General features: G+C 60.1%; 3 protein-coding genes across 13 annotated transcripts in view; all 3 read left to right on the forward strand.

Moving 5' to 3' along the window:
- The window catches only part of LOC104658961, a 32,620-nt gene extending 26,319 nt beyond the window's left edge, over positions 1-6,301 (forward strand). For 10 of the 11 annotated variants that reach the window (XM_030916507.1, XM_030916509.1, XM_030916506.1 and 7 more), the window contains 3 exons: positions 411-640; positions 898-969; positions 5,120-6,301. In XM_030916507.1, coding sequence (XP_030772367.1) covers positions 411-640; positions 898-969; positions 5,120-5,631 — 814 coding nt within the window. In that variant the 3' untranslated portion in view covers positions 5,632-6,301. The remainder of the gene's footprint in view (positions 1-410; positions 641-897; positions 970-5,119) is intronic. The other variant, XM_030916501.1, reaches the window with a different exon arrangement.
- On the forward strand, positions 2,830-4,924 carry LOC115893219 (skin secretory protein xP2-like). The gene is made up of 2 exons (XM_030916511.1): positions 2,830-3,685; positions 4,021-4,924. Exons 1-2 carry the CDS (start codon positions 2,857-2,859, stop codon positions 4,044-4,046), a joined length of 855 nt encoding a protein of 284 aa, XP_030772371.1. The 5' UTR covers positions 2,830-2,856; the 3' UTR covers positions 4,047-4,924.
- Positions 6,302-20,007: 13,706 nt separating the features above from the next.
- On the forward strand, positions 20,008-26,992 carry AQP12B (aquaporin 12B). Its single transcript, XM_010359120.2, is given in 4 exon segments — positions 20,008-21,270; positions 22,969-23,085; positions 26,675-26,818; positions 26,821-26,992. Coding segments are annotated over 4 exon segments (1,137 nt in total). The 5' UTR covers positions 20,008-20,447; the 3' UTR covers positions 26,874-26,992.
- Positions 26,993-27,274: the final 282 nt, after the last annotated feature.

A 27,274-nucleotide genomic window follows, 5' to 3' on the forward strand; every position in this document is an offset into this window, starting at 1 on the left:
GGAAGGTCAGGACACAGCACTGGATAGGGTGGAAGAGAGGAGTGTGACTGTGTCAGCCTCCACCCACGCAGAAATCCACCCAATTTGCTGGTTGAAAAACAGAGCTCGTTAGATTATATTTAAGCACACGTATTGCCGAATCCCTGTCAATGGAGCTGCAAACCTCCAAGGAACCTGGGACAGGCCCTGCCTCCCCTCTCTGGGGCTTGCTGCTTGGGAATGGAGGGGACTGAGCTGGGCAGCCCGCACCTGCCCCCATCACTGCAGGGACCCAGGGGCTCTGCCCTCCTGCAGCCCAAGGGCCTGGTGAGCTGAGGTTCTGGGTCTCCACCCCAGCAGGGCCTCAGGGGCTTCCCTCTGCTCAGGCGAGAGTCCACTTTGTTCCATTCACCTCCTGGCTTGTGTTTCAGGAGGGACGTGGAGCCTGGCCTTGGGCACAAGGGCAGAGCCTCAGAGCACGTGGATGAGGAGGGGCCTAAAGCGCCTCCACCAGGGGAGCAAGGGGAGGCCCAAGGCCTGCCCTGTGGCCCCCAGTGTAGCCCCGAAGAGGAACTCCCTGCCATGGGAATGAGGAGCTCGGCAGCTGAAGACCAAGCCCTGTCCCACCCTGCGCAGGGCCCAGCACAGCCCGGAAAGACACGTAAGTGACGCCTGACCCATGTCCTGAGACCGGGGCCACTTACCTCCCTGATGTCTGCTGGCTCTGCAGGGACTGAGCGGTCAGCCCCAACTCCGGGTCACTCACCAACTCACACCGATGCATCCCAGCCGCCACCACGTCCTAGTCCTTCCAGCACAGGGGTCCCCACCCTGAGGGAGAGGCCCTGTCCCTGCCCCACAGAGCTGACCTTAAGGGTCCGTGGCACCCAATCACACAATGTCTCACACGGCCAACAGCCCAGCCTGCTGTCCTGGAGGAAATGCAAGGCTCAGACACCAGCGAGCCAGGTGGTCGAAGGGGCTCCCAAGGTGGGCGTTGGGGCTGAGGCCGACAGCAGGAGGAGGGTTGGGGTGGAGGAATGGTGGTGACAGCCAAGACTGAAGGGGCGGAGACCCTCGGATGAGCAGGAGCAAGGCTGGGAGGGGCTCATGGAGAGGCCAGAGGAGGCCCCGGCTGGGCCCAGGGGCAGCAGGGCCTGTGCACCTGGGAGCCGGCAGGGACCTGCCCGGGGCCTGGTGGGGCTGAAGAAGAGTGGGCGCGATTCCACCCCTCGAGTTCGGGAGGAAACTTTCCAGAGTTAGGCCTGAGGTGAGGGTCTGGGGCAGCCCCAAGACAGCCCCAGTCTCTGCCTGGCTCACTGGGGGTGCTAGGACTGATCCCAAGATGGGACCTGGAAGGGTGGGGTGGATGGCTGGACCTGAGGGCTGGGAGTTGGGTCAGAGGGACCCAGGGATGGGACCTCTGTGGCCCCCAGCCTTTCCATGTTGCCTGGTGTCCAGGGCTCTGTGTACAGGTGGTACAGGATTGAGGTGGGGGTGCCAGCGAGGTGAGGGCTGCCCACAGGGTCCACAGGGCCCACAGGACATGAGCGAGGGCTCTTTCCAACCAACTCAGCCTGGGTGTCTGCCCCTTGCTCTGCAGGCCTCAGGAGCAAAGATGGAGGAGCAGAGGCTGCCAGAGAGGGAGTCCGGCTCCTCGGAGAAAGAGAGGTGGAAGCCATGGCCACCAGAGAAAGAGGAGTGGAGATTGCCAAAGAAGGGGGCCAGCTCCTCAGAGACAGGGGATTGGAGGCTGTGGCCTCCAGAGAAGCAGGAGGGGAGGCCGTGGCTGCCAGAGAAGGGGGCTGGCTCTTCAGAGACAGAGGAGTGGAGGCTGGGACTGACAGAGAAAGAAAAGGGGAGGCCGTGGCCACCAAAGGAGGAGGAGAGACCATGGCAGCCAGAGAAGGAGCAGAGGCCGTGGCAGCCAGAGAAGGAGGAGCAGAGGTCATGGCAGCCAGAGAAGGAGGAGTAGAGGCTATGGCCACCAAAGGAGGAGGAGAGACCATGGCAGCCAGAGAAGGAGGAGGAGAGACCATGGCAGCCAGAGAAGGAGGAGCAGAGGCCGTGGCAGCCAGAGAAGGAGGAGGAGAGACCATGGCAGTCAGAGAAGGAGGAGGAGAGACCATGGCAGCCAGAGAAGGAGGAGGAGAGACCATGGCAGCCAGAGAAGGAGGAGGAGAGACCATGGCAGCCAGAGAAGGAGGAGGAGAGACCATGGCAGCCAGAGAAGGAGGAGCAGAGGCCATGGCCACCAGAGAAGGAGGAGCAGAGGCTGTGGCCACCAGAGAAGGAAGAGGGGAGGCCGTGGCAGCCAGAGAAGGAGGAGCAGAGGCCATGGCAGCCAGAGAAGGAGGAGCGGAGGCCATGGCTGCCAGAGAAGAAGGAAGAGAGACCATGGCAGCCAGAGAAGGAGGAGGAGAGACCATGGCAGCCAGAGAAGGAGGAACAGAGGCCATGGCCACCAGAAAAGGAGGAGCAGAGGCTGTGGCCACCAGAGAAGGAAGAGGGGAGGCCGTGGCAGCCAGAGAAGGAGGAGCAGAGGCCATGGCAGCCAGAGAAGGAGGAGCGGAGGCCATGGCTGCCAGAGAAGAAGGAAGAGAGACCATGGCAGCCAGAGAAGGAGGAGGAGAGACCATGGCAGCCAGAGAAGGAGGAACAGAGGCCATGGCCACCAGAGAAGGAGGAGCAGAGGCTGTGGCCACCAGAGAAGGAAGAGGGGAGGCCGTGGCAGCCAGAGAAGGAGGAGCAGAGGCCGTGGCCACCAGAGAAAGAGGAGGAGAGGTCATGGCCACCAAAGAAGGAAGAGAGGAGGCCGTGGCAGCCAGAGAAGGAGGAGCTGAGACCATGGCAGCCAGAGAAGGAGCAGCAGAGACCATGGCAGCCAGAGAAGGAGGAGCGGAGGCTGTGGCAGCCAGAGAAGGAGGAGCGGAGGCTGTGGCAGCCAGAGAAGGAGGAGCAGAGACCATGACAGTCAGAGAAAGAGGAGCAGAGGCCATGGCCACGAGAGGAGGAGGAGCAGAGGCCGTGGCCACCAGAGAAAGAGGAGGAGAGGCCGTGGCCACCAGAGAAGGAAGAGGGGAGGCCGTGGCAGCCAGAGAAGGAGGAGCGGAGGCCATGGCAGCCAGAGAAGGAGGAGCAGAGGCCATGGCAGCCAGAGAAGGAGGAGCGGAGGCCATGGCCGCCAGAGAAGAAGGAAGAGAGACCATGGCAGCCAGAGAAGGAGGACCGGAGGCCGTGGCAGCCAAAGAAGGAGGAGCAGAGACCATGGCCACCAGAGAAGGAGGAGCGGAGGCCGTGGCAGCCAGAGAAGGAGGAGTGGAGGCGGTGGCAGTCAAAGAAGGAGGAGCAGAGACCATGACAGTCAGAGAAAGAGGAGCAGAGGCCATGGCCGCCAGAGAAAGAGAAGGAGAGGCCATTGCCACCAGAGAATGCGGCTGGATCCTCAGAGACAGAGGAGTGGAGGCCATGACTACCAGAGAAAAGGAAGGGGATGCCATGGCCTCCAGAGAAGGAGGAGCGGAGGCCGTGGCCACCAGAGAAGGAGGAGCAGAGGCCATGGCTGCCAGAGAAGAGGAGTGGAGGCCATGGCCACCAGAGAAGGAGAAGAGGAGGCTGTGGCCACCAGAGAAGGAGGAGCAGAGGCCATCGCCACCAGAGAAGGCTGCCCCTCAGAGATGGAGGAAGGGAGGTGCCAGGCTTCAAGGTGAGTCAGGGCACTGCCTGTGGCCAAGGCCAGCACATCTGCAGGTCTGGCCCTGCCCCAGCCAGACGCCTGTGGGTCTTGGCTCAAGAGTGGATGGAGTGAAAGCCACCCCAGCTCCTGCTCCATGACAGGCCCTCAGGAAGAGACACCCCAAGCAGCCCAGTTGGATGCCCTCCCTGGGGTCCTGAATCAACTCAGACCTAGGACCTCCCTACCTCCACACATCCAGCCTCCTCCACATGGGGAGGCCAGAATCATGTCCTCACTGCCACCCACAGCCCCTGCACCATCTTGCCCTGTGCACGCTGTGACAGCCTCTGCCCACTTCTGTGCAGCTCAGAGCCGAGGCCTGGAGGCTTGAGAGATGGGGAGAGCCTGATGCGGCCACAGGCGAGGCAACAGCAGAAGGGTTGCTGGCTGCCGTCCTCGAGGGGGTGTCCACCTGGCCTCTGCCTCCCTCGGAGCAAGACCGGCGGTGGGAAAGCCCCAGGGGAGAGACAGCCCTGGCAGTGCCACACCACACCAGGCTCAGCGCCCAGCCAGAGTCCATGGGGACCCTGGTCCCTGGAAAGAGATGAAGAGTGACCGGATGGCATTCACGCCCTGCCTTGGGAGTCCCCAGTCTAGAGTGCCAGGATGGCATTCACACCCTGCCTCAGGAGTCCCCAGTCTGTCCAATCCCAGAGCCCTTCCCTGGCCCTTCCAGCTGGAGAGCACGACCCTGAAAGCAGAGGGTGTTTGGGGCTTGGATTCCATTTGGATTCCTAGGGGGAAGCTCTGGGAGGAGCAGGGGGTGGTTGATAGAGATGGACAGGGAGGGGGTCTCCACAGAATCCCACGGGGCCTGCCTGGAGCCGGCCCATCATAGGCTGGGGGGCAAGGTGGGGCTTCCCGGGCCAGCAACTGAGGCTCAGCCCAGGGCACTGAGCAGCCCACACTCAGATAGGGGAGTCTGGGCCAGGTGCTGAGGGGTCCAGGTCCCCTCAGCCCAGGTCGCGCTGCTGGTGACCGCTGTGTGACCTCTCAAAAGTCACTGAACCCCTCACCATGAAATGCAGGAATAATTCCTGCTTAGAAGATGTTGTACAGTATCTTGGATTTCACAAACACTGTTTATTTATACAAAGTACAGAGCTTAGGGCTTCCCTCCCGGTGGAGATTTTCTAAATCTAGCCGTTGTTTCTTTTTTTTTTTTTTTGAGACGGAGTCTGGCTCTGTGGCCCAGGCTGGAGTGCAGTGGCACGATCTCGGCTCACTGCAAGCTCCGCCTCCCGGGTTCCCGCCATTCTCCTGCCTCAGCCTCCTGAGTAGCTGGGACTACAGGCGCCGCCACCTCGCCTGGCTAGTTTTTTGTATTTTTAATAGAGACGAGGTTTCACTGTGGTCTCGAACTGATGTTTCTTTAGGAATGATGGTCCCCCTCTTCCCCCGCAGCATCCTGCCTTGGTGAAGCAGCTGCCACCTATGTCTCCAGCCCGAGCCTGACATCGCTTCCTGGCCCCCACCACTGGCTCACCCCCAGCCCTAGCCACTTCCCCAGGTCTCTCCCCAGCACCCACTACCCTGCCAGCCTGGACGTTGCCTTTGGGGACCCTTGCAGCCCCCAGGGAGGAAGGCCTCCTATCCTGAAGCTGTCTAGGGCCAGTCCCGGGCCAGACTCCCACCCAGGGAGCTCCAACCCAGCAGAACTAGAGGCAGAACAAGGGGTGCTTGGTGGGGAGACTGGGCAGAGCAGGGTGGGGTCCCCAGGGCTCTCCCCTCACGCACTGTCTGCTGTTCACATGAGGATGGAGCCTACCTTCTCCAAGCAACTGCAGACAGACAGTGGACATGAGGACAGGAAGATCTCTGCAGACCAGGAGAACAGTCAGGACGAGGGCTGGACCATGAAGAGGGACAGGTCTGCCTCAGAAGGCTCTGAACTCCAGGGCACAGGGTGGCCCTGATGACCCTGCCCAGAGACACACTGGGAGGGGGCAGAACCCCGAACCCGGACAGAGGAGCACTGGCGCTACCATCCAACCCACTCCAGGGTCAGGTGGGCACTCAGGAAGGCGCGGAGCCCCATTTCCTGCATGACTCCACCCGGGTGGACAGTGGAGGGGCTTTCCACGTGCTGAAGGCAGACCCCAGGGTCTCGGGCCACTGTCCTGAGCATCGCCCCTCATGGGTGCCATGCTAGTGGCTGCTTCCACCCTACTCTGGCCTCCGGGGCAGCTTCTCCCCTTCAGAGCTGTGGCCCAAAAGTGAGCCCAAGAGCTTTCCCTCGGGGGGCTGGGACATCTAACGGACGTGGGCCTGCATGTGGGATAGAAACAGGTGGCCTAGCGTGGGGCATCTCCACTCTACAGCTCCTCACCTATAGGTGCCCCGGGAGCAAACACCTGTGCAAGTGTGAACGAAAGACACTGTAAATCTGCTCCTCGCCCTCTCTGGGAAGCAGAGGGTCTTCCCTGTCCCGCCCACTCAAGGGATCCACTGCTAAACGTTCCAGGGTGTGGAAGGCCAGTCATTAAACACAGCCACTGTGAACAAATCACAGAAATTTGTACTTAAATAAATCTTAATAGGTACTTAATAAAATAGGTACTTAAATACCTATTAAGGTAATAATTACCTAAACTCAAGACTTCCTAATGATTTTTTACAACTATTTTTGGGGGTTGCTTACGCCTGTTGTCGCTGTATGGTAGAAATGCTGCGGGCAGGCACCGCCCCCCTCTCCCCACCCCAGTGGCAAAGGTGAGGCCCCCGGGCCGCTGGAAACCCACAGGTGCTGCAGACCAGGGCGTGACCTGCTCTGTGGATTGTCTCTGTGTGGATTGTGACTTCAGGAAGGGAGGCAGCTCGTGCCTGAGGTTCCCAGTGAAGCCAGCGACGCCTCTGCCGGGGCAGCTCGTGCCTGAGGCTCCCAGTGAAGCCAGCGACGCCTCTGCCGGGGCAGCTCGTGACTCAGTTTCCCAGTGAAGCCAACGACGCCTCTGCCGGGACAGCTCGTGCCTGAGATTCCCAGTGGCTATCTGATTTTGTCAGGACCTGGGTCACTCGAAACCACAGGTTGGCCGAGGGCACAAGAGTTTGGCAAAAACCAACCGAAGCATCCTAAGAGAGTCGATGGCCACGTGGAATTTAGCACAAAGGCGTTGCACGGATTGTTATTTTCTGTAACTTGTGTGCCACACACTCTTTGTATACAGTCATCCCTCAGATCCACAGGACACTTGTTCCAGGACCCCCTGAGGACACCAAAACCCACAGGTGCTCAGGTCCTTCCTATGAAATGGTGTTGCGTTTGCATATGACCTAAGCACGCCCTCTGCTTTAAATCGCCCAATACAATGTAAATGCTCCACACGTGGTGGTTACACTATGTTGTTTTTTACTTCTATTATTTATTATTGTATTGTTAGCTTTTTTTCCTGAATATTTTGTCTCGGAGGCTGGTTGAATCCAAGGACGGGGAACCCAGGGAAATGGAAGGTTGACTGTGGCACAACATATCAAAACAGGCGCCCCCGCTTACCTGCAGGGGACACGCTCGGAGACCCACAGTGGACTCCTGAACCTGCAGACAGGACCAAACCCTGTAGACACTAAGGAGCCCCCACTTACCTGCAGGGGACGCGTTCCGAGACCCACAGTGGGTGCCTGAAACTGCAGACAGTACCGAACCCTGTAGACACTGTTTTCCCTATACATACACACCTATGATCAATTTTAATTTATAAATTGGATACAGTAGGAGATTGACAACAATAATAAAACAGAACCATTATAATAATAATATAGTGTTCACAGCTTCCCAGATAGAAGTTTCATTCTTGCTTTAATCTTTATCTCAGCATAAGACTATTTTCCTCTCCTTATTGACAGCTTCCACATTTTCACTCGAAGGAAGCATTTATAGCTTCCTGGGACCCCTGCCCGGCCCAGACCCCTGGAGGCCATGACCATGTGCACTTTCTCCAGACCTCGAATCCCTCTTACCGGGAGCCTCCCAGAAAGACCAGGGCTGCACTGTGCAGATCTCACAATGCCCTTCACTACAGGTTTATTTTGTTTTCCTAAAAATGAGGCCATCACCAGGTTGTGGGACAGGTTCAGGATCTCTAGTCCAGCACAAATGTTGTACCTGGGAGCTGTGTCCCCAGGAAGAAAAGGCTGCAAGCCCCATAGGGAGGAGCTCAAACGGTGCCCCCACCAGCCTGGCCGCCATCCCAAATCCTTACAAGGGCTTAGTCTTGGCTTTGGGTCCCTGTAAACTGCCCCACCTTCCCTCTGCCCAGGATGGGAGAGGCTCCTGCCCCCCTGCTGACTGGGCTGTGGCTGTTTTTGAGTGGCTTCACTGGGAAACTCAGTCACGAGCTGCCTCGGCAGAGGCGTCCCTGGCTTTACTGGGAAACTCAAGAGATTGCACAGCCTCATCCTGACCGCCCCTGGCTGTTCTCACGAGGTCTTCTCCATCTGAATCGGCACCTCTCTCAGGTGGCGCTGCTGGTGCTCCCACGGTATGGCCTCCTGGGTGTCCTCTGGGATGGCAGTTTCACAGCCGCCATCTGGAATTCTGGCCGCTCAACTCTGATGTGGGGAAAAGCACTCAGTGGAAAGAAACCTTAGCTCATGAAGTGGAATCATGGCCATGCTCTGCTCTGCTTAGAAAAGCCGGGCTTGGTCCTGCCAGAACAAAGTCCGCTACTGCGAAGCTTCCAGGTCTGTCAATAACACTCGGTTCTTGAAGAGAGGGTGTGACAGGAGGCCCCGCGCCACCACGGGCAGCAGCTCTGCTCAGGATAGGAGCGGGCGGGACGTCACGTGCACCCACAGCAGGAGCCAGAGCCTCTGCTCAGAGGACACTTGCTCAGGACCAGGGGCCGCTGGCTCCAAGAGGAACGACGCACCCCAAAGGCCCCTGTGCTCCTCATGGGCCACCTCTTTGGGGGGTGCTGCTTCTGCCCTGGAAGTCCAGCCATTCTCCCTCCTCCACTCCTGGGCCTGAGCTGTCAGGGACACGCACAGGGCTCCAGCTGCCTCTTCTAGCCAAGGGGGAGCCGGGCTTTGGCCAGAGATTCTTGCGGCACCTCCATAAACACTACAGCCCACGCAGGGCGGCCGGGAAGAGTGTCCAAGGCAGCCCTTCCTGGGTTGGGACGTGCAGAGCCGGGGACTCAAACCACAGCCAGATGGGTCACTGCCTATTTCCATAAACAGAGTCACAGGAGCTCAGCCTGGCCTTCGCCCGCGTCATCCTCCATTGTCTGCGGCCACCGCCACCCTCCGCCGACAGCGTGGGCACCTCACCGAGGAGGCGGAGGACGTTCACCGACTGGCCCTTTACAGAAGAGGCTGCTGGCCGCCGACGCAGACCCCTGGCCTCATGGCCCGGCAAGCACGAGGGCGGTTTTGTTTCTGGTGAGCACCCGCCCCACGGGTGTCTGGCGAAAAGATTCCATGGCGCATCCTGCAGCAAAGGATCCAGCTGCACAGCTCCAGCCCTGCTGTGGACTTTATACCCAGAAAGTTTCTGAAAAAGCAGATTTTGGACCAGATCTGTGTTCTGTGGCCTGACTTTGTCTGCCATTGGCTGAAGGGGAGAAATGAAGATTGAGGTGCCACCAGGGAGGGGCAAAGTTTTTGAGAAGGAGCTTTAGGAGGTCAGCTTCTGGGAGCATCTGCAGACACAGGGAGCCCAGAACACGGAGCAGGTCCTGCAGGCTCAGCTTCCAGGGCTGAGGACCCAGGGCTACAACACCCTCCCCCTAGGGACTATTGTCAGTGGACAAGCAGGCTCCCGTGCAGTGTCTAAGCCCACACAGAGCTGTCCACCATGGCTTAACCAGAATCCAAGATGGACGGAGAGGTGGTGGAGGGCTGAGGAGTCCGCAATGGGAGGACCGACGGAGAGGCGGTGCAGGGCTGAGGAGTCCGCAATGGGAGGAGGGATGGAGAGGCAGTGGAGGGCTGAAGAGTCTGCAATGGGAGGAGGGATGGAGAGGTAGTGCAGGGCTGAGGAGTCCGCAATGGGAGGAGGGATGGAGAGGCAGTGGAGGCTAAAGAGTCTGCAATGGGAGGAGGGGCTTTGTCCCGGTGAGGATCCTGCCCAGACAGGCTTTCTGCAGCACAGCTGGGAATCTGCAGAGAAGGAGGAAGGAAGGAAGGGGTCCCCAGCCCCCCAACCTTCCTCACATGACCTGCTCCTGAGGGTGGAGGAGATAGACTTCACCATCCTCCTTGGTCACCTGCACTGGAGGCAGCTAGGACAGGAGAGTTCACATCCAGATGGGTTCAGACCCCACCACACAGGGACCCGCACGCTCACACCACACACACACGGAGGGACACACACAGACGGAGATATGGGGACCCGCATGCTCACTCCACACATGCGGAGGGACACACACAGAGACACGGGGACACGCATGCTTACACCACACACACGCTGAGGGACACACACAGATGGAGACACGGGGACACGCACACTCACGCTACACACACGCGGAGGGACACACACAGACGGAGACATGGGGACACACGCTCATGCCACACACACGCGGAGGGACACACAGAGACACAGGGACACGCACGCTCACGCCACACACATGCAGAGGGACACACACAGACGGAGACACAGGGACATGCACGCTCACACCACACACACAGAGGGACACATATGGACAGAGACATGTGGATATGCATGCTCATGCCACACACACGTGGAGGGACACATGCAGAGAGATGGAGACACAAGGACAGAGATGTGGAGGGACACACACAGAGAGACGGAGACACGGGGACCCTCACGTTCACACCACACACATGCAGAGGGACACACACAGATGGAGACATGGGTTCACGCACGCTCACACCACACACATGTGGAGAGATGCACACGGAGACTCGGGGACACACACGCTCATGCCACACACACGCAAAGGGACACAGGCAGATAGATGGAGACATGGACATGCACTCACGCCACACACATGTGGAGGGACACACATGGATAAACGGGGACACAGGGACACGCATGCTCACACCACAGACACGCGGAGGGACACATGCAGACGGAGACACAGGGACACGTGCTCACACCACACATGCATGGAGGGACACAGGACACCAGGACACACAGGAATGCGCACACACAGAATCTGCAGATCCTCACCACACAGGGACATGCACACTCACGTGTCACACATGCAAAGGTGCACAGGGACACACACGCCCTCCAATACGTGTCACACACACAAAGGTGCACAGGGACACATGCACCCTCTGACATGTGTCACACACACAAAGGTGCACAGGGACATGCACACCCTCCGACACGTGTCACACACTCAAAGGTGCACAGGGACACACGCACCCTCTGACATGTGTCACACACTCAAAGCTGCACAGGGACACACGCACCCTCTGAGAGCCCTAGCAGCTTGAGCAGGCTGCAGCCCCTTCTCAGCCAAACTCTTAGGGAGCCAAAGCTGCCTGGGGAAGGCAGGAAAAGTGGAAATCCCCAAGGGCAGGGGATCAGGAAGGGAGGAGGGCTTAGAGAGGAAGGAAAGGAGGAGGAGGGGAGAGGGGAGGGGAAGGAGGAGGGGTGGGGAAGGAGGAGGGGCGGGGAAGGAGGACGGGGAGGAGAGGAGGAGGGGAGGGGAGGAGGGGAGGGGAAGGAGGAGGGGAGGGGAAGGAGGAGGGGAGGGGAAGGGGGAGGGGAGGGGAAGGGGGAGGGGAGGAGAAGGGGGAGGGGAGGGGAGGGAGGAGGGGAGGGGGAGGGAAGAGGGGAGGGGAGGGAGGAGGGGAGGGCCCTGAGGCGGGAAGAGAGGAGGTGCCTCGGGAGGAAGGAGGGGAGGGGCAGGAGGGGCCCGCAGAGCAGTCACAGCTGCAGGCAGTCCTGTCTGCCTGTTGTCAGCTCCAGGAGGAAGATGATGTACCAGCTGGTGGTACACGGTGTCATGGGCAAGAGCACAGTGCTGGATGTGGCCAGTTCTGAGGAGGAATTCAATAACATGACTGTGAAGTGGCTGATGAAGCTGGTGTCCAAGGCTGTGCTGAAGGCAGGTGAGCAGGGGGGTGGGCTCGACTCCAGGTGAGGAGTCCTGGGCAGGGCTCTGGGTCTCCCCTAGGGCTACGAATGGGGAGGGGATGGCTGGGTCCCCATCCAGGGCTTGGGGTGAACATAAGGCCTGGGGGTTTTGCTGTGGGTCCTGCGGTTCCTCACTCTGGGGTCTGTGACTGGCAGGGTGGCACTCCGTAACTCCTGGTGGAGTCTCCATTTCTGTCTCTGGATGTGGAAGTTTGGGGGTTCAGCAGCGGCCAACCCTCCTCGGCGTCCTTGCTGGACGAGGAGAGGCCCCACGCCTGCACTCAGGGCTCCCCCATCCCAGGGAGGGCCTGCCCCTGGTTTCTGCCTTCTCTGAACGCCTCCTCTATGCTCCCTTTGCCCCCTAAATTCAAACAGGATGTGGGTATAAGCCCAGCAAACTGACAGGGTACAGAGCTCACCCCAGCAGGTGAAATGCCCCAAGAAAGGAACTGAGAGTGCAGACCCCAGGAAACCCTGACCCCCTCACCTCTCTTGGGGAATATGCTGGGATCCCTCCCCCAGCCAGGGCCCTGCAGGGATTCGGAGGCCAGGCCCAGGCTGACGCACCTCCTCTCTGCCCCAGACACCATGGATTTCCTTTTGATGTTTGCCAACTACCGCCTGGACCCAGAGAAAAAACTCCAAGACTATCAGATCAGGAACAAGTCCACCGTCATCATTGTGGTGCAGCTTCCTGGTGGGGGCCCAGGCCACCAGGGATGCGCGGACCCTGTGTTGGGGGGACACCTGGTTGTGGAGCCCCATTGGTCCTGGGTTGGCTCAGCTGGGTACTGACAGGGATGGGGCAATAAACAGTCGTAATCCCCAGCCTTGCCTGGGCCTGGTCCTCTGGGGCGATGGGGAAGAATGGTGTTCCAGGACAGGGAGAGGCACCTGCCCAGGGCCTTCCGCAGGTGACCTGCTGGGACTGGCCTTGAAGGAACCCCAAGTACACTCACCTGCAACCCCCTCACAGCCACCTCAAAATGGGCCCGCAGTGTCTCAGCTCAGTATTTCCTGGGAGGGACCTCACCCAAGGCTCCCCAAGGTTCCAGTCCTCCAAGTCAGGGAGGGGCGGAAGAGAGCAGGGGCTTCCCATCAGGCGCCACAGTGCAGTGCTGAGCCCCATATGCCCCCAGCTCAGGTGGGTCCGGCTTTCCCTGCGCTCTGGGGGTAGACGAGCAGAAATGGAGCAGGATCCTTGCTCAGCTCTCAGCACCCTTTCCTCAGCCTCACCCCATTGGAAGCGGCCCCTGAACCCTCTGCCTACCCACCCTGTGCACTCCTCTGGGTTAGCTCTGAGAAGGCTGGGGAGGTCCCCGTCCCACCTTGAGCCAGGTGTGGGAACAGAGTGGTCAGTCTGGGCCCTGGAACAAAGATCAAAGCCAGGGTGAGGCTGGTCCAGAGATGTCCCCAGGCCCTTCCAGGGTTAACTTCCTTCACCCACAGGCCCCTGGTTCCCCAGGAGGGACCGAACAAAGACGACATAGTGGGGGTCCCCCGCTCTGCCAAGCCTAGGGGTGCCCTGGCTTCTGCCCTTGCCTGTGTGGGTGTGTAAGGATCCCAGGGTAGAATTGGGGTGGGATGTGGCATGGGAGGCCCTGTGTTGGGCAGCACCTTTGGAGGGGACTGAGCTTGTCCGGGCTGTGACCGGCCCTCAAGGCTTTGGCTGGCTGACGGGGAAGGGCCTGTGCCTCGTGCTCCAAGGCTTTCCATCCTGGACAAGGAGACCCCTGGGCCCACAATAGCTTAAACAGGAGCCTGGCCCTGCCCCTCTTCACATGGCTTGTGGCCACAGGGACCTTTGACCAACCCTTTTCCCAGGCTCCCTGTGTCCTCACAGTCCAGCCCCCACAGCTGCAGAGCCTTTATCTGAAATGCCAGACAGGAAGACACATCACTGAACTAGGAGGTCCCTGCTGGCAGAAAGGGGGTTGGGCACCTCAGGCAGGCCTCACCTGCATGCCCACACCATGCTGCCCACGGCAGGGCCAGGCCACTCCAGGCCCCTCTGTCATGCAGGCGAAAAGCCGCACAGCTGCCCCGGGATTGGGTCCTGAGCAAGGTGAGGCCCCATCCCCATCCCCACTCTCCCAGGGCAGGTCTAAGGTGCAGTCCTGAGGGCGCCTGGGGCTGGCCTGCCTGTGTGCACCCCCCACCCACAGAAAAGGCTGGAAAGAAGTCGCACCTGTAGGCGGAGGCCAGAGGAGGGGACAGCCTTGTCCTTGCTCCCCACCCTGCCTCTCTGCACAGGAGCCCACGGTGGGGCCCAGGAGGCACCTCCCTCAGGCCGACTGTCCCTCCCCACCTGGGGCCCGTGAGCTGGGGGTACCGCCAGGTGCTGGAACAGGGCCCGGAGCCTGCTACAACCAAACCTCTAGGCCCCAGTATAGGAGCCAAGGTTCTCCAGAGAAAGAGAGTCCGGGGAGAGATATTTAGGAGATTTTTATGGGAATCGGCTCCTTGATCATGGAAGCTGAGAAGTCCCACAAACTGCTGTCCCTAAGCTGGAGAACCGGAACAGCTGGTGGCATCATTCCGTCCAAGCCCGAAGGCCTGAGAACTGAGGAACCGCTGGTGTCAGTCCCAGAGCGCAAGGCCTGGGAACCAAAAATGCCTGGTCTGTGGGCAGGAGGAGGTGGACGCCCCAGCCCAAGAAGACAGAGGAGCCCCCGGTGCCTGGGTCTGCACTGGGCTGGGTGCTGCCCACCCTCACAGCTGAGGGCAGATCTGTCTTCCTCAGCCGACTGACGAATTCTTACCTCTTCCTGAAATGCCCTTACAGACGCACCAGAAGCCATGATTCGCCAGCTCTCTGGGCATCGCTGAACCCAGTCAACTTGACACAAAAAATTAAGCATCGCAAGTCCACCCCTTGCCAGCTTGGCACCTGTACCCGGCTCCTTAAGCCGTACTTAATCTCTAAAAACACCGTAGTGTGTGGCTAAAAACATCATTCTGAGGCCACGCTTTCACCAACCCTGATACAAGCGTCCTAGGTACAGCGGAAAACATGCTCGTCCCATCCCCAGCAGAGGAGGTGAAGTCCTTGAAGGTGGTGATTTATCCCCTGATATCCCATAACATTAACATTCTGTTGTAAAATTCACGAGGCTTTAATAGTGTGACATAAGTCGGTGCCTCTCATGCTACATGGTGACGGGACAGCAGAGGGAAGCGAGCTAACATGTTTGCTTTGGAGATGTCCACACACAACCCTACAAAATCAGGCGGAAGCGCTCCTGACAGCCGCAGCCCTCCTTTCCACAGGGGCCTGTGGCTGCCACGGGTCTTTGGAGCCACCGTCTTCTCCAGCCCAGGCTGTGTCACTGTGGCTTTCAGCAGGCGGCTCAGCGGGCCGTGGCTGGCAGGGGTGGAGGAAGACCCCGTTCCAGCACCGTGTGGGGCACCGTGGGGACTTGCAGGTAGCCTGATCTCCCAGGCCGTGAGCAGACCCCCAAGCCTGCTCACCAGCAGCCCCTCACAGCCACCTCCAAATGGACCCACAACCTTCCAGTTCAGTGTTTCCCAGGAGGCCCTGCGAGTGTGGGGCCGTCGTGCCCTGTGACGGTAAAGTCTGCAGAGCCATCTCCAGGCCTGGGTCTCCCAGGCACGGCACCGAGGCTCCTGGTCCCACAGGCCTCTGGTCCAGGTGACACCAAGCAGCTCCATCTCTGCCAGGACGTCCCCTGGCCCCGAGGCGGGGGCCTCCTTCCCAGGCTGCGGGCACAGGGTGACACCAGAGGGGTCCGTAGCCCCCTCCCCATCTGGCTGCTTCTGGGAGGGCAGGTTGACTAAGTCCCACCTCCAGGTGTGAGAGCAGAGTGGCCGTGTGGGGGACACTCAGCCAGTCCTGGATCAGGTTGGGCCCTGGCCCAAAGCTCTGAGTCTGAGGCAAGGCTGACCAAGAGGGGTCCCCAGGCCTTCCAAGGCCAGTTTCCCCCATCCCCAGTGATCAGGAAGGACAGGGAAGGCCCACGAGGTGGCCCCAGGTGACCTTCCTGTGGAAAGGAGGCCTGTTCCCATGCACACTGGGGTGGACCCTCTGACCGCCAGGCACTGAGGAGGTGGCCTGGGCAGAGGCCTCAGGCACCCCACGCACCTGTTTCCGGGGAGAGGAAGTGCAGGGTGGACCCCTCCCCTTCTTCCACTGTTTCTCCAACGGTCCGCTCCCCTCCCTGTGGCTTGAACTATGTCCTGCCATAGAAATAAGATACGATCTACTTCCTTCCCACAGCTTCCTGCGCCCCACCCTGACACACTGCCACCTCCATGTGACTGTGGCTTTAGTTTCATTTCTCAGGGGCTGCCCGTTTCCAGGAAGACCTCTTCTGACTTGGGGTCCCTGGCCTTGGGTGGAGTCCGGGCATCCACTGCCTGCTCCCTGCGGTGATGCAGCCCCTCCCAGGGGCCCCTCCCACCTTCTTGGAGGGGATGTGGGGAGGCGGGCGCAACTGGCTCAGGAGCAGGAGTGAGGCCTCGCACGGCCGAGGGCAGGTGTCCTGGACAGGTCACAGGTCAGATGACAGGAGTGGCTCCCATGAGGCCCTCAGAGGCCGGCTCAGGGCTGGCCAGGGTCCTCTGCAGGGCAAGCTCTGGGGGCTTGCACAGGACCTGGTCATGGGGGGAGGCTGGGCCCTGACTCAGAACCACAGAGGGAGCCCCAACAGCACCCTGTTTGATGGTAACTGGGCCTCAGGCCGGCCGGCACTGGACTCTAATACCCTTCAGGACGTGGGCTCTCTGACCTTCTGCTCAGGCAGACACCAGAGGTCCAGGAAGATCAGTCCTTAAGCAGAGCCCGTGGGAGGGGGCTGTGGGGGCTCTGGGCAGGGATTCTGGGAGATGAGGGGTGGCTCTGGCTACTCCCTCCTGGAGCTGTGGGCTGGGGGGCTCTGTGCTCGGTGGCTCTGTGTGGGGCCTCCAGGGTGTGGTATAGGCCAGGTGGGCTCTTGGCCCAGGCTGAGGGGGTTCTGGGCAGGTCGTGATGGCTGAGAGTGGTCTGCACTGCCCCACACAGAGCCCACCCCTTGCTTTCTGCCTCCAGTCCTGGTCCCATGCCCAGGGCCAGGAGGGCAGCTCAGGGAGTGGAGGCAGCGTCCCAGGGGCTGGAAACCAGGCTGTGGTCCCCAAAGCCTGGCCTGTGCACCCCAACACCCCCATCACCACTGTCTGTTGCCCTCCCAGTGCCAGGGATGGCCAGTTGCCTCCCACAGTCAGGCCTCCATCCAGCTGGCTCCAGCGGCCACACTCCAGGCCTGCGCAGCCCGCCCTGTCCCAGCCCCGCGGTCTGGGCAGCAGGGGCAGCGTCACAGCCAGCCTCGCCTCCGTGGGGCAAGTTGCATTTCTCAGAGGGAAATACTGCCCAGGAGAGACATTTGGGGACTTTCCCGATATGGGAGTGGGGGTTTCCACTCTGACTGCCCATCACTAAGGAGAGGCAGAGCCTTGTACCCACAAGGTGGAGCCAGGGCTGGGTGTGGCGTCCAGAGCAACTGGACATCCAGGTGGAAACACGCAAAACCGCACCCTTATGTTGTGCAAGAAGCGCCAACTATCTGGATAGGTGTCCTCGATCTCACTTCACAGGGAAATCATGAAATGTCTGGGAGAAGACATCAGGGAACATTGCTGTGACCTGAGAGTGCACAGACGTTTCCTGGGCAGAGAGGAAAAAGCAGTGACGAGTGCATTTAAAAATCATCAATTTGGCTTTATTCGAAGGAAAATACTCTAGTTATCAAAAGACACTACACAGAAAATGACCAGGAAGTCTGCAGAGATACTGCCAAACAAACCTCACACAAACATCTTGTATCCAGAATATAGAAAGAATTATCACAAATCAATAAAAAGACACACAACCCTACTTTAAAAATGAACAGAGGAGACTGGAATGGACAGACAGTGCAGGACTAATTGTTTAACAAGTTTTTGTCATGAGGGAAATGCAACTTGAAGCCAGGAAAAGAACCGCACAAGCAACGGAAGAGACACAGTTTTTACGTCTCGACACCACCGACTTTTAAAGACACCAAAACTGTCACACACGAATGGCGAGAGTTAAAATACTGCAACCACTTCGGGAAAGGTTTGGACAGTCCCTTATGATGTTTTCACTAGCCTGCCATATGAGAACCAGAAATGAAATCCCGAGCCCCCGCACCAACAGGCTGAACGGACTCCTCTCGGCCAAGGGGATTCCAGAGAAATCTGAAAAACGTGCCCAAAATTCCGCCATGACAGAGTGGGAGGTGGGACCCGCCGCGTCACCACCCCTCCGTCTGTGGTTGGGACACCACACTCACCAGCATGAAGGTGCAGGTGGAGAGGAGACTGACAAAACAGGTTCTTCGTGGCAATAAGATAGCAAACAATCAACAAGACCTGAGGCCCTGCCTGGCAGGGGTGGAGTCACACACCAGACACTTAAAAGCAGAAACCAGGGGCTGCCGGCCAGGAGGGTTCTCTTTTGCTCTAAAGCAGCACTGGTCTCCAGGAAAGCCATACTCACTCAGGTGCAGCTCACCCACTCCAGACGATGACACACAGCCCCACTCCTCTGTGCCACAAGCCCTGAGTTTGATTGGCCAAGAGGCTGATTTCTGTAATTCCGACCAGGGACCACTCAGCAGGGACTGGCTCTGGTTGGTTTTCAGGGGCTGCGCACTGAGCACCTTTGTGTTGCTGCTTCACCTTTCCAGGCAAGGGTCTCATAGGAACACATTTAGATGTCACATGTCCACCCCCAAGGGAACTTGGGACGCATGTCACATGTATGTTTGTTCAGTATGCATGAGTGACGACCCCTTCCTGAATGTTCACGGCTCCTCCAGCAACCCATGGAGCTTGTGTGCTAAGCCAACCTGTTCAGCAAGAGGCTCCTGCCCCAACCCCCTCCTTCCAGGTGCCCGGCCCGGGCTCTGCCAGAGGCTGAGGTGCCCAGCGCATCAGGACAGCCACCCTGAAGGACCTACTCTTTCTAGGAAATAAAGTCTTCTTTCCAATTTTATAGATCTGGGATTTATTCAGTGGGCAGAGCTCACCCGGGGCATTTTAGGAATTTACCCAAAAGACATAAAAGTCTGTGTCTACAAAAGGAATAGACTAAAATGCTAATAGCAGCTTTATTCATAGTAGTGAGAACTGAAATCCACCCACATGTTCATCATCAGAAAAACGGCCAGACTGTGACTCTTCATGACATGGGTTCAAGTCAGTAATGAAAAGGAACAAAACTCTCAAACATGCTCAAGGGACACGGACGCTCAGGGACAGGGCTCTCCCTGAAAACAGGCAGTGCCCTCGGGCAGGTCCCTTCCCTCCTGGTCTCAGTCTCCCCAGCTGTGCCAGGGGGACGCCAGGTGGGACCCAACTGGGTTTCCAAAAATAAAAGGAAATCTAAGTCTCAGAGAAAGGGGAGCTGTGGGCGGATTGGGGAAAGGCCCTCGGGGGCTGGACTCGGTCCTGGAGAAGGAAAGGGCTGTGGGGGGGACACCAGGCAGGTCCCACGTGCTGTACCCCGTATGGCCGTGGCTGGTGTCCCAGTGCTTGGGTGCAGACCCAGTGGACAGGAACCATGCTACAGGGTGACAGACTGCCCATCGTGGGGCCCGCAGGGTTCATGCCCCATCCCTCGGGGTCCGGAGCTCTGGATGGTCCCAGCCCCGGCTCTCTCCCCCTGCAGACACCCAGGCTTAGCACCATCTCCATGCAGCTGTGGGCAACTCGCCCCTCTGCAGGAATTTCAAGCAAATGGCGATGGCACTTTTGGTTTTCATCTCTGGGAAGCGCTTTCTGGGCAGGAAGGTGGGAGGGAGGTTGATGTGAGGGGTGGTCTTGAGTTCTCCTGAGGGGCAGGTTAGGGCAGCACAGGGCAGGGAATGTGGGGCTGGGGCAGGGGCTGCTGCCGACTCTTGACCAGAGGGGACACAGCAGGTGGAGGAGGGTCTCACCCAGACCGGACCCTAGGCAGGTCAAGAAGCTTGGGGGTCCCTGCTGAGGTGGGGACACAGTGGAGGTGCAGGCAACCAGGAATGAGGGGACCTTCCCACAGGCAGGGACACAGCCCACGTGCAGGGGGCCTGGCCTCGGTGGGGACACAGCCAGGTGCAGGGGGCAGGGAAGTGCTCACTCAAGGGAAGACACCTACAGGTGCAGGGGCAGGGGGTGCTCACTCAAGGGAAGACACCTACAGGTGCAGGGGCAGGGGTGCTCACTCAAGGGAAGACACCTACAGGTGCAGGGGCAGGGGGTGTTCACTCAAGGGAAGACACCTACAGGTGCAGGCAGGAGTGAGCTTCACCTAGGCAGGGTCAGGGAACATGAGGGGCCCTCCCAGGTGGAGACACAGTGGAGGTTGAGTGGGGGTCTCACCCCAGTGGGGACACAGTGCAGGTGCAATAAGCATGGGGCCCTCACTGAGATGGACACAGCATTCATTCAGGGAGGCAGAAATGGGGGCCCGTTGTTCAGGCAGGGACCTGGAGGAGGTGCAGGCATCTGGGGGACCCTGCCTCAAGAGGGGCCAGGTGCAGGGAGCAGGTATTGGGGTCCTGGAGCCAAGAGCGCAGGTAGGAGTAGTGGAGCTCAGATGGAGGCTCAGAAGAGCTGGGCCAGTCTCCAGAGTCCAGGGCTGGCTGAGCGTGGCCAGTGGGTCCGGGTGTGTTGCATGCCAGGAGGATGCCAGGCTGTGGGGCAGGGCCCCTGTGGCCATCCTGGCTGTGCACCTGGGTGGCAACTGGTGGGGCGGGAGCTGGGGCTGCAGGTGTGGTGTTCCCAGAGGCCCAGGTGCCCTCTCTCACACTCCCGGGCCCTCTGGGTTATGGGAACCAGCCAGCTCCTGCCCTGTCCCCTCAGGTGTCCTGCAGGCACAGCTCCTCGGCGGGGCCCAGGCCAATGGCAGATCTTAACGTGTCCCTCTCCTTCTTCTTTGCCACCTTCGCCCTCTGTGAGGCGGCCAGGCGGGCCTCCAAGGCCCTGCTCCCAGTGGGCGCCTATGAAGGCTTCGCCCGGGAGGTGGTGGGCGCGGTGCAGCTCGGGGCCTGCTGCCTGGAGATGAGGACGCTGGTCGAGCTCGGGCCCTGGGCTGGGGGCTTCGGGCCTGACCTGCTGCTCACCCTGCTCTTCCTTCTCTTCCTGGTGCACGGGGCCACCTTGGACGGGGCCTTGGCCAACCCCACCGTGTCCCTGCAGGAGTTCCTCATGGCCAAGGTGTCTCTGCCTGACACACTGCTGAAGCTGGCGGCCCAGGGGCTGGGCATGCAGGCCGCCAGCACCCTGACGCACCTCTGCTGGGCCTGGGAGCTCAGCGACCTGCACCTGCTACAGAGCCTCATGGCCCAGAGCTGCAGCTCAGCCCTGCGCACATCTGTGCCCCACGGGGCGCTTGTGGAGGCCGCCTGCGCCTTTTGTTTCCATCTGATCCTCCTGCACCTGCGGCACAGTCCTCCCGCCTACAGGGTGCCCGCCGTGGCTCTGCTGGTCACCGTCACGGCCTACACAGGTGAGCACTAATTCCCCTTCCCCTGAGCCCCTCAAGACCCCTCCACCTGTGTGGCCTCCATGCACACTCAGGCCCGTTCACACCCAGGATAGGGGGCTGCTGGCCCAGGTGGCCAACAAACCCACAAGAAGGGGCGGTGATTTCCTGGGACCTGGCAGGTGGATGAGGGCCTGTGCTGGACATGGGGTGCTGTGGAGGAGCCTGTCCCCTGCCAGGGCCATCATGGCCACTGCACCTCTCCCCAGTCCCAGCTGTTCCCGTTCCTCCCAGAAGTTCTGCATCTGTGGTATTTGGGACCGCCGAGGCAGGCGCTTCTTGGCCCAGCCCTAGTCTGGTGTGGGAGTCCCTGCACCCTCTATCACCCCTTCCAGAGTGACAGGTCCTGTCCCACCTGCCCCACTCAGTCTCCCTGACCTCCTAATGACACCCACATCTGTGATCCCTGCCTGCACCTAGGCTGACCATGGGACCCACCTCTCATAGTCCCCTCACCCCCTTGTGAGCTCCCTCCACTCAGACCCTCCCTCTGATCCAGCCCCCCATGTCTGCTTTCCCCTCCGAGCGCTAGTCTCCACCACCACGAAAGCCTTTGTTTGGCAAGCTCCCGGGACAGGTGTCCACAGCGCTGGGGCTGCGGGGAGAGCCGGGGCGGCCGCCTTGTGCTACAGGCACTGGGGACACCACAGGAAGGGCTGCAGGGAGCATGGCGCCAGGTCTCCTTCCCGGGGTCCGAGGTCCTAATCAGGACAGGACCAGCACTTGGATCCATGGCACTGCCCCTGACCCAGCACTGGGCAGACACCACAGAACCTGGATCACAAAGGCCATAGGAAGGTGCCACCAGAGCCCTGTACAGATTGGGAAACTGAGGCACGGGTGAGCAGGGATCTCTGCAGGGACACACCTCTGTGGCAGATTGCCCGGGCCTCTGTCCTGGGTGGCACCGGAGAGCTCCTGTCAAGGGTCCTGCCTCCATGAAGCCAAAGGAGCCTGGTTTCAGGGACAGAGCTGCCCATCCTCAGGGTCCTGGTTTACACGTGGGTGGACGCAGGCTCCATGTCTCTGTGGCCCTTGCCATCCGCTGGGTCCACTCCCTGCTCTTTCCTGCCCAGAGGCAGGTCCCTGGTATGGGTGGATCCTGTTATTTGGGGTGGTCACCCCGGCCTGGGGCTGCAGAACAGTGGCCCGGCTGCAGCTGCCTTCCCTTGTCTCACATCACACAGCCGGGTCCTCTCCTCTCCTCTGCTGCTGACCCTTTCTGAGATCTCTCTCCGTCTCTCCTCTCTCTCTCTGTCTCCCTGTCTCTGTTTCTTTTTGTCTCTCTCTCACTATCTGTCTCTCTTAGTCTCTGTCTCCGTCTCTCTCTGTCCCTATCTTTCTCCAGGGCCACATCCCCCAAGGTGGGGTGTTGGAGGGTAGCATGGATGGGTCACGGGAGTCCGGGTGAGACGTCGGGAGGGTGTTCGACGGCCCTGGGGCCCCCAAGCTGCTGACCCTGACCCAGAGCTTGACTAAACCAGCCTGGCTGTGTTGTGTGTCCATCGGTACGGGGGGCCAGGCGGGGCTCCAGGAGCCAAGAGTAACCCCCAGGCACACAGTGGGTTCTCGGTGTGGGCTCGGTGGTGGGTGTCAAGTCCTGGCCTGGAGAGGGGTGTCAGGCAGGGCTGGGGACCAGGGTTGACTGTGCTCTGCCCACAGCCGGGCCTTTTACGTCCGCCTTCTTCAACCCTGCCCTGGCCGCCTCTGTGACCTTTGGCTGCTCAGGACACACCTTACTGGAGTATGCCCAGGTGTACTGGCTGGGCCCTCTGACAGGTAAGAGCAGGTGCGAGGTGGGGTCCCTAGGGCTGCTGGGGCCCAGAGAGCGTCCTGGCACGTGGGGTCCTACAGAGTGGCGGTGAGGGTGCTGGGTCAGTGCTCCTGGGGAGGTCTCTGCAGTGGGCACGGTGTGTGGGGAAGGGGCTGTGATGGCACGTCTCACTGTGGACACCGTCCTGGTGCTGAGTAAGCTGCAGCCAGGTAAGAAGGGGGCAGGCTGGGGAGAGGCCAGCCTTGCAAGGGGTGCTGGGCACATGGGGAATGGTGTCTGCAGTGGGGTTCCATGAACCTGGGGTTCCCATCCCAGGGGGCATCTCCACACACCCGGAGCTAGGCTCCCCCGAGAGGGGCTCATTCTGGAGTCCCTGAATCCTCAGGATACAGGGAGCCCCACTTAGATGATATAGGGTGCCATCGTGCACTTACAGGGCTGTGAGCATGGGGGTGGAGCAGCCGGTCCCTTTGCCTCCTGGTGGGGCGGGTCTGGGACGCGCTGATGCACACAGGGGACCCCTCAGCTCCTCCACAGTGCGTGCCCCTCCTTCCCTGCATCCTGGACCCAAGTAGAGGAGCAGCAGGGGGAGGTCATGGAGCTCCCTCTTGGCCCTAGATCTGGGGATTCTGGTTCCTGGTGTCAGAGGCCCAGGTGGAGCCCACACCTTCTCCTTCCCGCACCTGCTCTCAGACACTCAGCTCCACCTCACTGAGGTACCAGAAGGGCCGTTGGGTTCCTGTGGAATTCTGGAAGCTTTTTTCAGCTTCTGCTGGCTCTACACTGGGGAGGTCCCAGGGGCAATGCATCAGCCTCCCCTGGGGGGAAAGACAGGAGCTGGAGGTCTCTCAGGCACCCTGGCCCTGCAATGGTGACACTGACGTCATCGTGATCTGTCACCGTGGTTCTGTTGTGGTCACACTATCTCAGGCATGTGCACGGCCCTAGAAAGGGCATGAAGTGCATCAGGAACCCACTCCTCCCCTCCTCCCCGAGGCAGCCCCTCCCTCTGCTAGGAAGCAGCTGAGTGTTGGCCTCTCTGTCCCCACACACAGGGCCTGCAGGGCTTCTCTGAGACTCTTCAGTTCAGGCGTCAACCCTGGGCTGTCTCCTGCAATGTGGGGGGCCGGCTTTCCTCCCTTGCGGCCCCCGCACTCCCCTGCGGATCCTTCACCCAGGGTGGGTCGGCCTCCTCCTCCTGATGAGCTCCAGAGCCCTCTCATGAAAACACGACTCGGGGGAGCTGTGGTGGCCCAGGAGGCCTCTCCTTTCCTACACAGGCCTTGCTTCCTGAGGGTGACAAGGTCCTGGACTCTCTCCTGCCCAGGCTTCTGGGTGCTTTGGTTAATTCAACACCAGTGCCCTGCGTGGGCACCGTCTCCCCCAAGGACCCACAGCCCTGGGTTACCCACAGGTGTCCATCTCCGGTCCGGGGCTGCCCTTTACCGCTCTCCTGGTTGCATTTCTGTTTCCTGCTTTCCTCATGGCCTCCTGTTTTGGTTTATTCCTTCTTTTTGTTGGTGCCCGTCTCACAGTAGCTTTTGAGAACGGGGACCTGGCAGGTACACTTCAGACTTCCTGTGTCTGAAATACAGTATCCTGGTTCTGACCTGCACTTGAGTGTCGGCGAGGCCTGGGCAGAGTTCCGGGTGGGAGATCAGTTTCCTCCTGAGTTTCTCAGGCCGCACGCGATGGCCTGCGGTGGCTTCATGGGCTACAAGGCAAAGGACGCAACGAAGAGTCTTCACGTGACAGGGTTGTATGCTCAGGCAGCTCTGGGGGCTGGAGCCTGTGATCGCGGCATTGACAGGGTCAGCCGTCCTTGGAGGCTGCTGGGGAGGAGCCTCCTGCCTCTTCCCCACTCTGGGGGCCTCTGGCACCCCTGGTGTCCCCAGGCTTGGAGACGCACCACTCCCATGTCTGCCGATTCCCCTGGCTGCCTCCTCTGTGTCATTGTCTGTCTCTTCATATAGGGACACCAGTCATTGAATTTGAGGTTCACTCTACTCAAGTATGACATCACCTTAATTTAACTAATTTTATGTCCCAGGCCCTATTTCTAACAAGGGCACATCCTGTATTCTGGGAAGGACATGTCGCTGGGGAAATACTCTTCACCCCGCTACAACCTCTCACTGTAGAACCACCTCTGTGGAGAAGCCCAAAGGGCATTTGCAGCTTCTAGGAGCCAAGTAGGAAGAGGCTGGGATCCCGGTTTCAGGCGGGACTCCAGGCTTAGGCGGGCCTGATGCTCGAGTCCACATGCCCCCTCTAGAGAGGAACCTGTCTCCTGCCAGGGCCAGGGAGGGAGGCACTGGCTGTTTCTGTATTTTGGGGTTTGGGGCTCTGGAGCCTCCCATGTGGAACTGCTGTCCCTCCTCCTAGGTGAGTCCCAGGGCTACCCCATCCCACAGAGACCCGGGCACCCGCTTCTGAAAGCATGGGGCATCTGCGGAGGAACTGGGTTGTTTCCCGGCTTTCGTCCCTGCGGAGGGGGATCCGGCCCCTCTATGTCATCAGTGTCTTGTCAGTCCCACACTGTGCTCCTGCGTCTCTTCCCGTCTCATCCATCTGGATGCTTGACACTTCTGGCAGCACCCCTTTCCTGCCATCTTAGAACGACTTCAGGAACCCGCAAAACAGGCTGTGTCCCTCCATTAACCTCCTTTATCCACATGTGCAGTGTCAGCATGAGCCCTGAGGAGCTCTGAGGCTGCAGGCAGGAGCCCCGTAGCCAGGTGTGGACATGGGGCTGGCTCCCTGGGTGTGAGCGGCCACCCGCACCTGCTGGCTGCGCCCCTGAGCAGGTCACCTGGCCTCCTTGGGCCTGCCCTCCTGGGAGCAGAGATAGGACCAGCGTGGGCCTTGGAGGGCTGAGTGAGGGGAACAGCCGGTCTCAGCAAGCTATAGGTACAGGGGCCACTGTCCGGAGCCACAGCAGCTGCAGGTGGTGACAGGCAGGTCCCGCTCAGGCCAGCCCTAGTGGAGCCAACACGCTGCAGGTTAAATCCTTAGAGGACTGAGATCAAACTTGAAGAGGATCCACTCTCCCCTTCTGCCCAGGACACCTGCCCTTCCCAATGACCTGGAAGGCAGGCGGGGATTTAGGAGTCTCTGCTCCTGGAGTTCTGGAAGAACGTGGCCCTGAGGATTCAGTCAGGCCCAGCCTCCCACCCAGGGGCACCCACATCTTGTCCACTCACATCCCCCACCTCTACGCCAGGCCACAGCCCTGCAAACAGCCACCCTGGGACGCCACATCAGGTCCTGGAGGAAAATGGCCACCGAAGCTCTGGAGGTGGCTCAGGACAATGTGGGGGGAGGGGAATTCCAGTCACTCATCCCAGAGGGTGGTTCAGGAGTACAAGGAACCCCACGGGCTTGCCCGTATCCCCACGGCTGGCATACCTAGAGGGAGGGGCATGACCAGGGAGGGAAGACCAGGACCAGGCAGGGGCTGGGCCTCAGGGTTCTTGGGGCCCCTGGCCAGGCTGCCTGGCTCCCCTGTCCTAGCACAGGCCTGGGAGTGGGTGTCCTGTCTGTGTTTGGGCACAGGAGCCCTGCAGCCCACCTGGGACCTGCCTTCTCTTGCAGGGATGGTCCTGGCTGTGCTGCTGCACCAGGGCCGCCTTCCCCGCCTTTTCCAGAGGAACCTGTTCTACAGCCAGAAGAACAAGTACCGAACACCCCGAGGGAAGCCGGCCCCGGCCTCGGGGGACACCCAGACCCCTGCGAAGGGGCCAGTGGCCGGGAGCCTGGGCGCAGCAGTGTTGAGGGGCCGCATTCCAGCTGAGCGGCCTTGCTCTGTGTGAGTCCGTGTGAGGGCCCTGCTAAGAGGGAACCCCGCCACTCCCACAGAAGCCGTTTATCAATAAACCATTCCTAAGGCCTGTGTGTCCCCTGGGCCCAAGAGAGGCTTCTGGATGGGCAGGCGGGGTGTGTGGAAACACGGTGAGGCTGGTCTGAGTCTCCCCATCTCCCGCGGGCTCCTTCCTGCCTCTTGTTACAGAAGAAGCAGGAGAGGAAAGGGCAGGATGACAGGGAACAGCCCAGGGAGTTTGCCAGGTCCCAAGTCTGCAAAGATGGTGCTGCAGCCCTGGATGTGCCTGGGAGGGAGCCCACAGCCAGGGAAGCCTTAGGCCCGCCGGGACGCTGAAGATGGTGCTGGAGCCTGAGGCTGCTTGTGAATCAGGC

Source organism: Rhinopithecus roxellana, chromosome 14 (genome assembly GCF_007565055.1).
Source record: "Rhinopithecus roxellana isolate Shanxi Qingling chromosome 14, ASM756505v1, whole genome shotgun sequence".
NCBI classification, from domain to species: Eukaryota; Metazoa; Chordata; class Mammalia; order Primates; family Cercopithecidae; genus Rhinopithecus; species Rhinopithecus roxellana.

What these genes read in the sequence shown, in the direction of transcription:
- LOC115893219 (XM_030916511.1), top strand. Translation starts at nt 2,857, where the DNA reads ATGGCAGCCAGAGAAGGAGGAGCGGAGGCTGTGGCAGCCAGAGAAGGA. An exon ending in GGGAGGTGCCAGGCTTCAAG is followed by an intron (nt 3,686 to 4,020) that starts GTGAGTCAGGGC and finishes ACTTCTGTGCAG; the next exon opens with CTCAGAGCCGAGGCCTGGAG.